The sequence below is a fragment of the Oncorhynchus kisutch genome, linkage group LG23 (genome assembly GCF_002021735.2).
Source record: "Oncorhynchus kisutch isolate 150728-3 linkage group LG23, Okis_V2, whole genome shotgun sequence".
Lineage (NCBI taxonomy): Eukaryota > Metazoa > Chordata > Actinopteri > Salmoniformes > Salmonidae > Oncorhynchus > Oncorhynchus kisutch.
In genome coordinates, this window is record NC_034196.2 from 10,754,841 (window position 1) to 10,767,427 (window position 12,587).

Here is a 12,587-nt window from a genome sequence, read left to right on the forward strand (position 1 = left end):
AAGGACACCAATAAGAAGAGACTTGCTTAGGTCAAGAAACACGAGAAATTGACATTAGACCAGTGGAAATCTTGTCCTTTGGTTTGATGAGTCCAAATTTAAGATTTTTGGTTCCAACCGCTGTGTCTTTGTGAGACACAGAGTAGGTGAATGGATGATCTCCGCATGTGTGGTTCCGACCGTGAAGCATGGAGGAGGAGGTGTGATGGTGTGGGGGTGCTTTGCTGGTGACACTGTCTGTGATTTATTTAGAATTCAAGGCACACTTAACCATCATGGCTAACAAAGAATTCTGGAGCGAGACACCATCCCATCTTGTTTGCGCTGTTGGGTTCTGAAAATATTAAACATATTTATTCATGTCACTGAGGGAGAGAGAGGAATGTATAATGTTTACATTCTGTCTGGATATGTTATTTGTTAGCCATCAGGGATCCGATGGGAGGAAAAGTCAGTCAACATGACAGCCGTAAGTTGGGGAGGAGTGAGCACTTTGGGGCAGAGGTCAGGTCAGGTGAAGAACAGATATCACTAAGGTTCTGTCTAGCAACAGAGATGCATTGGCTGTTCAGATGTGTAAGAGGAGACTTAGCATAGGAGAAAGGGTTAAATATCCGTGCTTAAATATCAGCGCGCACACAGAAAGAAAAATACACTACATTACCAAAAGTATGGGGACACCTGCTCGTCGAACATCTCATTTCAAAATCATGGGCATTAATACGGAGTTGGTCCCCCCCTCAAATCAAATCTTACTGGTCACATACACATGGTTAGCAGATGTGAGTGTAGCAAAATGCTTGTGCTTCTAGTTCCAACAGTGCAGTAATATCTAACAAGTAATCTAACAATTCCCAACAACTATCTAATACACACATACAGTGGGGCAAAAAAGTATTTAGTCAGCCACCAATTGTGCAAGTTCTCCCACTTAAAAAGATGAGACCTGTAATTTATCATCATAGGTACACTTCAACTATGACAAACAAAATGACAAAAGAAATCCAGAAAATCACATTGTAGGATTTTTAATGAATTTATTTGCAAATTATGGTGGAAAATAAGTATTTGGTCAATAACAAAAGTTTCTCAATACTTTGTTATATACCCTTTAATGGCAATGACAGAGGTCAAACGTTTTCTGTAAGTCTTCACAAGGTATTCACACACTGTTGCTGATATTTTGGCCCATTCCTCCATGCAGATCTCCTCTAGAGCAGTGATGTTTTGGGGCTGTTGCTGGGCAACATGGACTTTCAACTCCCTCCAAAGATTTTCTATGGGGTTGAGATCTGGAGACTGGCTAGGCCACTCCAGGACCTTGAAATGCTTCTTACGAAGCCACTCCTTCGTTGCCCGGGGGGGGTGTTTGGGATCATTGTCATGCTGAAAGACCCAGCCACGTTTCATCTTCAATGCCCTTGCTGATGGAAGGAGGTTTTCACTCAAAATCTCACGATACATGGTCCCATTCATTCTTTCCTTTACACGGATCAGTCGTCCTGGTCCCTTTGCAGAAAAACAGCCCCAAAGCATGATGTTTCCAACCCCAGGCTTCATAGTAGGTATGGTGTTCTTTGGATGCAACTCCGCATTCTTTGTCCTCCAAACACAACGAGTTGAGTTTTTACCAAAAAACTTTCATCTGACCATATGACATTCTCCCAATCTTCTTCTGGATCATCCAAATGCTCTCTAGCAAACTTCCGACGGGCCTGGACATGTACTGTCTTAAGCAGGGGGACACATCTGGCACTGCAGGATTTGAGTCCCTGGTGGCATAGTGTGTTACTGATGGTAGGCTTGTTACTTTGGTCCCAGCTCTCTGCAGGTCATTCACTAGGTCCCCCCCGTGTGGTTCTGAGATTGTTGCTCACCGTTCTTGTGATCAGTTTGACCCCACGGGGTGAGATCTTGCGTGGAGCCCCAGATCGAGGGAGATTATCAGTGGTCTTGTATGTCTTCCGTTTCCTAATAATTGCTCCCACAGTTGATTTCTTCAAACCAAGCTGCTTACCTATTGCAGATTCAGTCTTCCCAGCCTGGTGCAGGTCTACAATTTTGTTTCTAATGTCCTTTAACAGCTCTTTGGTCTTGGCCATAGTGGAGTTTGGAGTGTGACTGTTTGAGGTTGTGGACAGGTGTCTTTTATACTGATAACAAGATCTAACAGGTGCCATTAATACAGGTAACGAGTGGAGGACAGAGGAGCCTCTTAAAGAAGAAGTTACAGGTCTGTGAGAGCCAGAAATCTTGCTTGTCTGTAGGTGACCAAATACTTATTTTCCACCATAATTTGCAAATAAATTCATTAAAAATCCTACAATGTGATTTTCTGGATTTCTTTTCTCATTTTGTCTGTCATAGTTGAAGTGTACCTATGATGAAAATTACAGGCATCTCTCATCTTTTTAAGTGGGAGAACTTGCACAATTGGTGGCTGACTAAATACTTTTTTGCCCCACTGTATCTAACAATTCCCCAACAACTACCTAATACACACAAATCTAATGAATGAGAATATGAATGAGAATACGTACATATAAGTATATGGATGAGCGATGGCCGAGCGGCATAGGCAAGGTGCAGTAGATGGTATAAAATACAGTATGTACATGTGATATGAGTAATGTAAGATATGTAAACATTATTAAAGTGGCATTATTTAAAGTGGCATTGTTTAAAGTGACTAGTGATCCATTTATTAAAGTGTCCAGTGATTGGGTCTCAATGTAGGCAGCAGCCTCTCTAAGTCAGTGATTGCTGTTTAGCAGTCTGATGGCCTTGAGATAGACTGAAAAACAGCTTCTCTCGGTCCCAGCTTTGATGCACCTGTACTGACCTCACCTTCTGGATGATAGCGGTGTGAACAGGCAGTGGCTCGGGTGGTTGTTGTCCTTGATGATCTTTTTGGCCTTCCTGTGACGTCGCGAGGTGTAGGTGTCATGGAGGGCAGGTACTTTGCCCCGGTGATGTGTTGTGCAGACCGCACCATCCTCTGGAGAGCCTTGCGGTCGAGGGCAGTGCACGATCATCTCCTTTGTTTTGTTGACGTTGAGGGAGAGTTTGTTTTCCTGACACCACACCCTGAGTGCCCTCACCTCCTCCCTGTAGGTTGTCTCGTCATTGTTGGTGATCAAGCCAACTACTGTTGTGTCGTCTGTAAACTTGATGATTAAGTTGGAGGCGTGCATGGCCACACAGTCGTGGGTGAACAGGGAGTACAGAAGAGGGCTGAGCACACACCCTTGTGGGGCCCCAGTGTTGAGGATCAGCGAACTGGAGATGTTGTTTCCTATTCTCACCACCTGGGGGTGGCCCGTCAGAAAGTCCAGGACCCAGTTACACAGGGAGGGGTTGAGACCCAGGGCCTCCAGCTTGATGATAAGCTTGGAGGGTACTATGGTGTTGAATGCTGAGCTGTAGTCAATGAACAGTATTCTTACATAGCTATTCTTTTTGTCCAGATGGGATAGGGCAGTGTGCAGTGCGATGGCGACTGCGTCATCTGTGGACCTGTTGGGGCGGTATGCAAACTGAAGTGTGTCTAGGGTGGCCGGTAAGGTGGCAGTGATATGATCCTTGACTAGCCTCTCAAAGCACTTCACAATGACAGAAGTGAGTGCTACAGGGTGGTAGTAATTTTGTTCAGTTATCTTTGCCTTCTTGAGTACAGAAACAATGGTAACCATCTTGAAGAATATGGGGACAACAGACTGGGATAGGGAGCGATAACAGCCTCCACTCTCCTGGGGAGGATTTCCAGTAGATGTTGAAGCGTTGCTGCGGGGAATTGCTTCCATTCAGCCATAAGACCATTAGTGAGGTTGGGCACTGATGTCGGGCAATTAGGCCTGGCTCGCAGTCGGCGTTCCAATTCATCCCGAAGGTGTTTGATGGCGTTGTGGTCAGGGCTCTGTGCAGGCTAGTCAAGTTCACACCGATCACAACAAACCATTTCTGTATGGACCTCGCTTTATGCACGGGGGCATTGTCATGCTGAAACAGGAAAGGGCCTTCCCTAAACTGTTGCCACAAAGTTGGAAGTGCAGAATTATCTAGAATGTTGTAGAGTTAAGATTTGTCTTCACTGGAATTAAGGGGCCTAGCCCCAACCATGAAAAACAGCCCCAGACCACTATTCCTCTTCCACTACTGTTGGCACTATGCATTGGGGCAGATAGAATTCTCCTGGCATCCGCCAAACCCAGAGTCGTCCATTGGACAGTCAGATGGTGAAGTGTGATTCACTGCTCGTGATCCACTGCTCCAGACTCCAATGGCCGTGAGCTTTACACCACTCCAGCCAACGCTTGGCATTGCGCATGTTGATCTTAAGCTTTTGTGCAGCTGTTTCGGCCATGGAAACCCATTTCATGAAGCTCACGACGAACAGTCCTTGTGCTGACGTTGCTTCCAGAGGTAGTTTGGAACTTGGTTTTGAGTGTTGCAAATGAGGAGAAATGATTTTTAAGAACTACGCGCTTTAGCATTCCCATTCTGTGAGCTTGTGTGGCCTACCACTTCACGGCTGAGCAGTTGTTGCTCCCAGATGTTTCCCATTCACAATAACAGCACTTACAGTTGACCAGGGAAGCTCTAGCAGAGCAGAAATCTTACGAATTGACTTGCTGGAAAGGTGGTCTCCTATGACCGTGCCTCGTCAGCAACGGGTGTGATTGAAATAGACAAATCCACTCATTTGAAGGGTGTCCACATACTTTTGTATATATAGTGTATTCCACAACTACCGGGTAGTTTTGCTTGTTGAGTTCACATATGTCAGCTGCTACTCCTTCCTATGGGCGACTGGGGAGTGGAGATCAGAAGATCCCTCCTCTGAATAGGTTTGGACACCTGTCTGACTACTTCCTGGATGTGTTTACTTATTCCAGGCAACCACACACACCACTATCTAGCTCGCTCCCGGCACTTCAAAACACCCTAACGTCCGTCATGTATGCGCTCTAACATCTAATTTCTCATGTTTTGTGGCACTACTATTGTATTACCATACAACACTAGTCCTTGTGAGGTTGAGAGGTGCTGTCGGCAGGTGTAGTAGGCTCTTAACTTGTCTGGCATACCTAGGCCATCTTGTTGTCACAGTGTTTCACCATCTGCAGCTCTGCTTCTTGACGACGTCAAACGCGGTGGGTGAGATAGCATGCGGATCATACAGCATGGCCTCATAGGCCTCGATTATACTGGTCAGCTCTGCAATCCTTTATGTAACAGCTGCCTGCGGATGTCTGGAACGGGTGTAGGGATCTAACGCATCATGCACATCAACAGTCTCTGGCGCCTCAAAGGCACCAAGTCAAGGTCCTTGCAGTGGAATGAGAGGTCTGGTATATCACAGTGTGAATGCATCTAGGCCATACAGATACCTGGTAAACTTCTCACATGCCCAGACTGCTGCGAGACACTACTTTTCCATCTGTGCATAGCGCTTCTCTGCATCGGTGAGAGTCCTGGAGCAATAAACTATCCATCGTATTTCTGTAGTAGGAGCCCGCCTAACCCAGAACTACTGGCATCTGCACTGACTATGATAAGCTTTGTCATGTCATAAAATGCCAGAACAGGATGAGTTGCTTTAACTTCCTAAAGGATTCCTCCTGCACTGCAGCATCACTCTTGAGCAACTCGTTGAGTGGTTTGGTGACATCAGCTAGACCCGGTAGGTACCTGCCTAGGTAGAGGATCATACCCAGGACACTGCTCAGATCAGTCAAGTTGCTTGCCGGCTCCGGCTGGGTGATGGCCTGGATCTTGGCATCATCAGGGAAGAATGCCATTCTCTTCAAAGCAATGTCATATGTAGTTGAGACGTTTCTGTCGCAGTAGATGTTTGTCTGGGTTGAGCTTCAAACCTGCATCCTCCAGTGTGTATAGAGTCTCACATCATCCTCTGGTGTGTGAGTAAATAAGGATCTCATCCATGTAAATGGCCACGCCCTCTTAGTCCTTCAGGAGCCCTGTCATCTCATGCTGGAAGATTTCTGGGGCACTAGTGATTCCAAATGGAAGTCTTCTGTAATAGTACCTTCCAAAAGACATTATGAATATGTTAAGCCTGACACGCTCTCTCTCCAGTGGAATCTGCCAGAAGCCACTTCCTGTATTTAAAAGAGAAAACACCTTGGCACCAGCCAGCTTTGGCAGGATATGTAGGTAGAATGTGTGACTCTCTTTTTACTGATTAGTTTAACATTCTCAGATCAGCACATAACCTCAGCTGATTTTTGTTCTTCTTGGGCACCAGGACCATAGGAGCACACTGCTGTATGCTCCATGATCACGCCACTCGCCACCATGCGGTCAAGCTCCTTTTTCGCCTTGGGGGAGCATGGGCAGTGACACACGTCTGGAAGGGTTTACACTGTAAGGTACCCCATCATTTTTTATTTTTTATTGGTTTTATCTTCAGCTTGATCAGGTCTGCAGGATTAGCACTCGAGCTCCTCTGTGCTTTTGACCTCTTCTATTGTCTTTATCACATACACTTTGAACCTAAAACGGCTGTCCTTTCCAAATAGTTGTAGTCACTGTAAAGTGACTCATACAGTTCAGTTTACCCCCTGGGCTGTCTAGTTACTGTGCTCTTCAGTGGTGGCATGTTTTTTTAGTCTGCTACAAGTCTTTTCTGATATGACAATTGTATCTGCCCCCGTGTCAACCTAAAGGTCTATTGCAGTACATTTTATTGGCAGTTTCCACTGTCCATGCATTGTTTGAGTCACCAACATCTGTGACTTCTCCCAGGAAATAGAACTCATCCTTTCTCCTCCCTCGTTGGCTGCAGTAAACTCTGACCACACAGAAGTGACAAACAACCGCAAAATGCGCCGGCAACGCTATAATAAATTAGATCCATTACAACACAAGGCCATAGTAGCGAAATAATTATAATTTAGCATTAACACTGGAGTGATAGATGTGCAGATTATGATTTGCAAGATTATACTGGGGTGCAAAAAGAGCAAAAATAAGTAATAAATATGGGGATGAGGTAGTTAGGTGGGCCATTTACAGATGGGCTGTGTACAGGGTGCAGTGATCGCTAAGCTGCTCTGACAGATGATGCTTAAAGTTAGTGAGGGAGATATGAGTCTCCAGCTTCAGTGATTTTTGCAACTCGTTCCAGTCATTGGCAGCAGAGAACTGGAAGGAAAGGCGGCCAAAGGAGGAGTTGGCTTTGGGGATGACCAGTGAAATATACCTGCTGGAGCGCGTGCTACGGGTGGATGTTGCTATGGTGACCAGTGAGCTGAGTTACGGCGGGGCTTTACCTAGCAAAGACTTATAGATGACCTGGAGCCAGTGGGTTTGGCGACGAATATGAAGCGAGGGCCAGCCAACGACAGCATATAGGTTGCAGTGGTGGGTAGTATGTGGGGCTTTGGTGACAAAATGGATGGCACTGTGATAGACTACATCTAATTTGCTGAGTAGAGTGTTGGAGGCTATTTTATAAATGACATCGCCGAAGTCAAGGATCAGTAGGAGAGTCAGATTTACGAGGGCATGTTTAGCAGCATGAGTGAAGGAAGCTGTGTTGTAAAATAGGAAGCCGATTCTAGATTTAATTTTGGATTGGAGAGGCTTAATGTGAGTCTGGAAGGAGTCTAACCAGACACCTAGGTATTTGTAGTTGTCCACATATTCTAAGTCAGAACCATCCAGAGTAATGATGCTGGACGGGTGGGTAGGTGTGGGCAGCGATCGGTTGAAGAGCATGCATTTAGTTTAGCTTGCATTTAAGAGCAGTTGGAGGCCATGGAAGGAGAGTTGTATGGCATTGAAGCTTGTCTGGAGGTTAGTTAACACAGTGTCCAAAGAAGTATACAGAATGGTGTCGTCTGCGTAGAGGTGGATCAGAGAATCACCAGCAGCAGCGACATCATTGATGTATACAGAGAAAATAGTCGGCCCGAGAATTGAACCCTGTGCCACCCCCATAGAGATTGCCAGAGGTCCGGACAACAGGCTCTCCGATTTGACACACTGAACTCTATATGAGAAGTAGTTGGTGAACAGGCGAGGCAGTCATTGGAGAAACCTAGGCTGTTGAGTCTGCCGATAAGAATGCGGTGATTGACAGAGTCGAAAGCCTTGGCCAGGTCGATGAAGACGGCTGCACAGTACTGTCTTTTATCAATGTCGGATATGATATAATTTAGGACCATGAGCGTGGCTGAGGTGCACCCATGACCAGCTCGGAAACCAGATTGCATAGTGGAGAAGGTACGGTGGAATTCAAAATGGTCAGTGATCTGTTTATTAACTTGGCTTTCAAATACTGAAAGGCAGGGCAGGATGGATATAGGTCAATAACAGTTTTAGCACCTCTGACAAGAGTGTCGGCAGTACATTTTTTGCTGTTAACATAGAACAGATCTTCCACCGTCAGCCTCGTTAAAATCCTCCAGACCCCAAAATGTCAGTACCGTTATTTTTGCCTGCTTAAAATTTGTAGCTAGATAGCTAATTAGCCAGATGCGCTAGTGTGGTTGCTAGCTAGCTAGAATTTGTAGTAAGCCCTTGTTGATACTAGCCAGATGGCCACAACTAGCTTAGCGAGTAACATTATAATTAAATCAGTATGGATATGTTTTTGAATGAAGCAGCTGCCTGTTAGCTGACGAGAGTCAGACACCTAGGTAAATAGCTAGCTACCTATTTTGTGTTAATTCCCATGAGTCTATGCCGTTGGGGGTGACATATGGAATTGTTTTTAGATGGTCATACCATGATTCATTTAGCTATTTGATTTAGAATTTTAGGACCCCTTTAAGTGTTCCCCCCCAAAAATATATACATTTGATATATTGAATTTGGCCTTTACTACTACAGCCCGTAGACCCACATTGAATAACACATTCATAAAATGGCAAAAAAAAGACAGTACAACAAAAAAAAGTCATAAGGAAAAAGGTGGTGGATTACGCCGGGAAAAGTGCCGCTTTTTTCCTTTTGACCTCACGCAGACAGTAGTGCTCTTTGATTGGCTTTGCTGGCCACCGACAGGCAGACGATTCTACATTTTGAAACGTCTGGTTCGTTTGTACTCGGTCAGTACGCAGCAAGTGGTGTCTTTTGTTCTAGCAAGAGAAGGAATTACCGCCTACTGTGCTAAGTACCTATCGGCAGTCAGTGTGACCCCTCACAGTTGTGTTCATGTTTGCCTGGTTTTGATTGCCTGTGGCGATAGGTTAAGGGATTCTTTTGAGATGGTTGCCATTGAACAGAATGTCAGGGATAATTACCTTGCAGACCAACAATAACGATGTGATTGTCATGGCCCCTCACTGAGGCAGTTATCAGCATATTACATGTACTCCTTACTGATAAAGCATCAATCCTCTACATGCATCAACCCTCTACATCCTTTACATTAGGCATGAACAGGAAGTAGCCGGCTGCTTGTATACAATTTGTATGCCTACAGATGCTGTCTACATAAAGATAATTATGTCTTTGCTGGTTTACAGAATGCATTTTAATAGCTACAATAGCATTTTTCCTGTAACTTAAACAGTCTAATTATTTGGAGGGGTACATTTGGAGATCTCCTTAATACACAGTATTAGCCTTAAAATTGGGGTCACTAACTTTAGAAAAGCTATGGAAAAGTACCAACAATCCCTGGAGGAAAAAGAAAAGTACAAGCCTTAGGCAAAATGTCATGTTTACAGCGATCATGGAGGGGACGTTAATATATTCATTGAAAATGGTGCTTCAGGCATCATGGCGTCGAGGGATTTAATAAAAATATGACACAGTGAGGTGTGGCAAAAGTCAATAAAACCACATCTTGAGCACATCTAGTGCTTGACTTGGACTGAAGTAGGTGCTGGTACTCATTTTAAGTGCTGGTATCGTTTATGTACTGAACAAAAATATAAGCGCAACATGGAAAGTGTTGGTCCCATGTTTCGTGAGCGGACATAAAATATCACAGAAATGTTCCATATGCACAAAAATATTATTTCTCTCAAATTTGGTGCACAAATTAGTTTACATCCCTGTTATTATTTCTCATTTGCCAAGATAATCCATCCACCTGACAGGTAAAGCATATCAAGAAGCTGATTAAACAGCATGCTCATTACACAGGTGCACCTTGTGCTGGGGACAAAAGGTTACTATAAAATGTGTAGATTTGTTACGCAACCCCACAGATGTCAGCATGCCAATTGCAAGCTCCCTCAACTTGAGACATGTCCACCAGAGCTGTTGCCAGACAACTGAACGTTCATTTCTCTACCAAACGCGGTTTTAGAGAATTGTGCAGTACGCCCAACCGGCCTCAAAATCACAACCTCCACATCCGGCTTCTTCACCTGCGGGTTCGTCTGAGACCAGCCACCCTGACAGCTGATGAAAATTAGGAGTATTCGTCTGTGATAATGCACTTTTGTGAGGGGAAAAAAAAAGTCTGATTTGCTGGGCCTGGCTCCCCAGTGGGTGGGCCTGGTTCCCAAGTTGGTGAGACTATGTTCTCTATGTTCTCCCAGGCCCACCCATGGCTGAGCCCCTCCGCAGTCATGGGAAATCCATAGATTAGGGCCTAATGAAATTATTTCAATTGACTCCTTTCTTTTTGAACCATAACTCAGAAAAAATGTTGAAGTTGTTGCGTTTATATTTTTGTTCGGTATATTTAGGTGCAGGAACTCCTCAATACTATTCTATACGAGGCGCAAGTACTCCGTTCCGGTGAGCTCCTGCCTAAGTCAAGTACTGAGCACATCTTACATCCCACCTAATCTCCATACTGGACATGAATGGCATTTAAAATTCACATGCTACTGTGCATGAGAATGCTTAAAAATATCACAGATACAGTGCTCTTTACTTTTTTCAGTTGTGAATGTGGTACTGGGTTAGTTTAGTGATGGAATTGATCTGGGATTTTACAAAGTGTTGTGAGACTGTACTGAGCTAACCACAAGACATGCTGATTGTGTTGTGATTTCTGTGTCTGATCAGTGTTCAGGTTAAAGGGGTAGGAAAGAAAAAAACAGTTTGGAAGTTTCTGCTGTTGTTGAGTGCCCTTGTTCAATGTCACAGTGTTATCTACTGTTAAATATACATTACATCCTACGGCATTCTTCAGGCAAATGTACAATGTACAATGTACAAGCCTTTAGAGGATATGGAGGTGTACAGAAAACAGTACTGTAGGTGTTGTTGATGCCTGGCAGCGTACTGTGAACAGCACTGTGGGTATAAATGTCGCTTATGAATCTGCTCAGACCTCAACTGAGCTGATGTGATCTCGTACTCACCATGCTGGTGTCAACGACCTGCCCTATTCCCGACCTGGTCCTCTCCAGCAGGGCCAGGACCACCCCGAGGGCACAGGTCAGACCCCCGCCTGCAAAGTCAGCCAACAGGTTCAGAGGAGCGTAGGGCTTCTCGTGGCTCCGGCCCAGCATGGACAACAAGCCTGACACAGGAGGAGAGGAATACATGGAGTGAGAAGCAGAGATGGAGGAGGATACATCATCCTTTCTTAATGTCTGTATGGACCATGGTATAAAACATAAACAAAGTAAATGATCTAAAACAAATCTAGTCTAAATGAGAAGTCCTTACAGTGGCTTGCGAAAGTATTCAACCCCTTGGCATTTTTCCTACTTTGTTGCCTTACGACCTAGAATTAAAATAGATTTTTTTTTTGGGGGGGGGGGGTTTGTATCAGTTGATTTACACAACATGCCTACCACTTTGAAGATGCAAAATATGTTTTATTGTAAAACAAATAAGACAGAATCTTGAGTGCATAACTATTCACTCCCCCAAAGTCAATACTTTGTAGAGCCACCTTTTGCAGCAATTACAGCTGCAAGTCTCTTGGGGTATGACTCTATAAGTCTGGTACATCTAGCCACTGGGATTTTTGTCCATTCTTCAAGGCAAAACTGCTCCAGCTCCTTCAAGTTGGATGGGTTCCGCTGGTGTACAGTGGGGAGAACAAGTATTTGATACACTGCCGATTTTGCAGGTTTTCCTACTTACAAAGCATGTAGAGGTCTGTACATTTTTATCATAGGTACACTTCAACTGTGGAATCTAAAACAAAAATCCAGAAAATCACATTGTATGATTTTTAAGTAATTAATTTGCATTGTATTGCATGACATAAGTATTTGATACATCAGAAAAGCAGAACTTAATATTTGGTACAGAAACCTTTGTTTGCAATTACAGAGATCATACATTTCATGTAGTGTATCAAATACTTGTTCTCCCCACTGTACATCAATCTTTAAGTCATACCAGATTCTCAATTGGATTGAGGTCTGGGCTTTGACTAGGCCATTGCAAGATATTGTTCCCCCTTAAACCACTCGAGTGTTGCTTTAGCTGTATGCTTAGGGTCAAAGTCCTGCTGGAAGGTGAACCTCCGTCCTAGTCTCAAATCTCTGGAAAACTGAAACAGGTTTCCCTCAAGTATTTCCCTGCGCCATCCATCATTCCTTCAATTCTGACCAGTTTCCCAGTCCCTGCCAAAGAAAAACATCCCCACAGCATGATGCATGATGCTGCCACCAACATGCTTACCTGTGGGGATG

The 12,587-nt window shown here is 44.4% G+C and overlaps 1 protein-coding gene across 1 annotated transcript in view; it reads right to left on the reverse strand.

The window, feature by feature from the left end:
* The window catches only part of amacr (alpha-methylacyl-CoA racemase), a 53,897-nt gene that overhangs the window by 16,125 nt on the left and 25,185 nt on the right, over window positions 1-12,587 (reverse strand). The window contains exon 4 of the mRNA XM_031802986.1: window positions 11,298-11,458. Coding sequence (XP_031658846.1) covers window positions 11,298-11,458 — 161 coding nt within the window. The remainder of the gene's footprint in view (window positions 1-11,297; window positions 11,459-12,587) is intronic.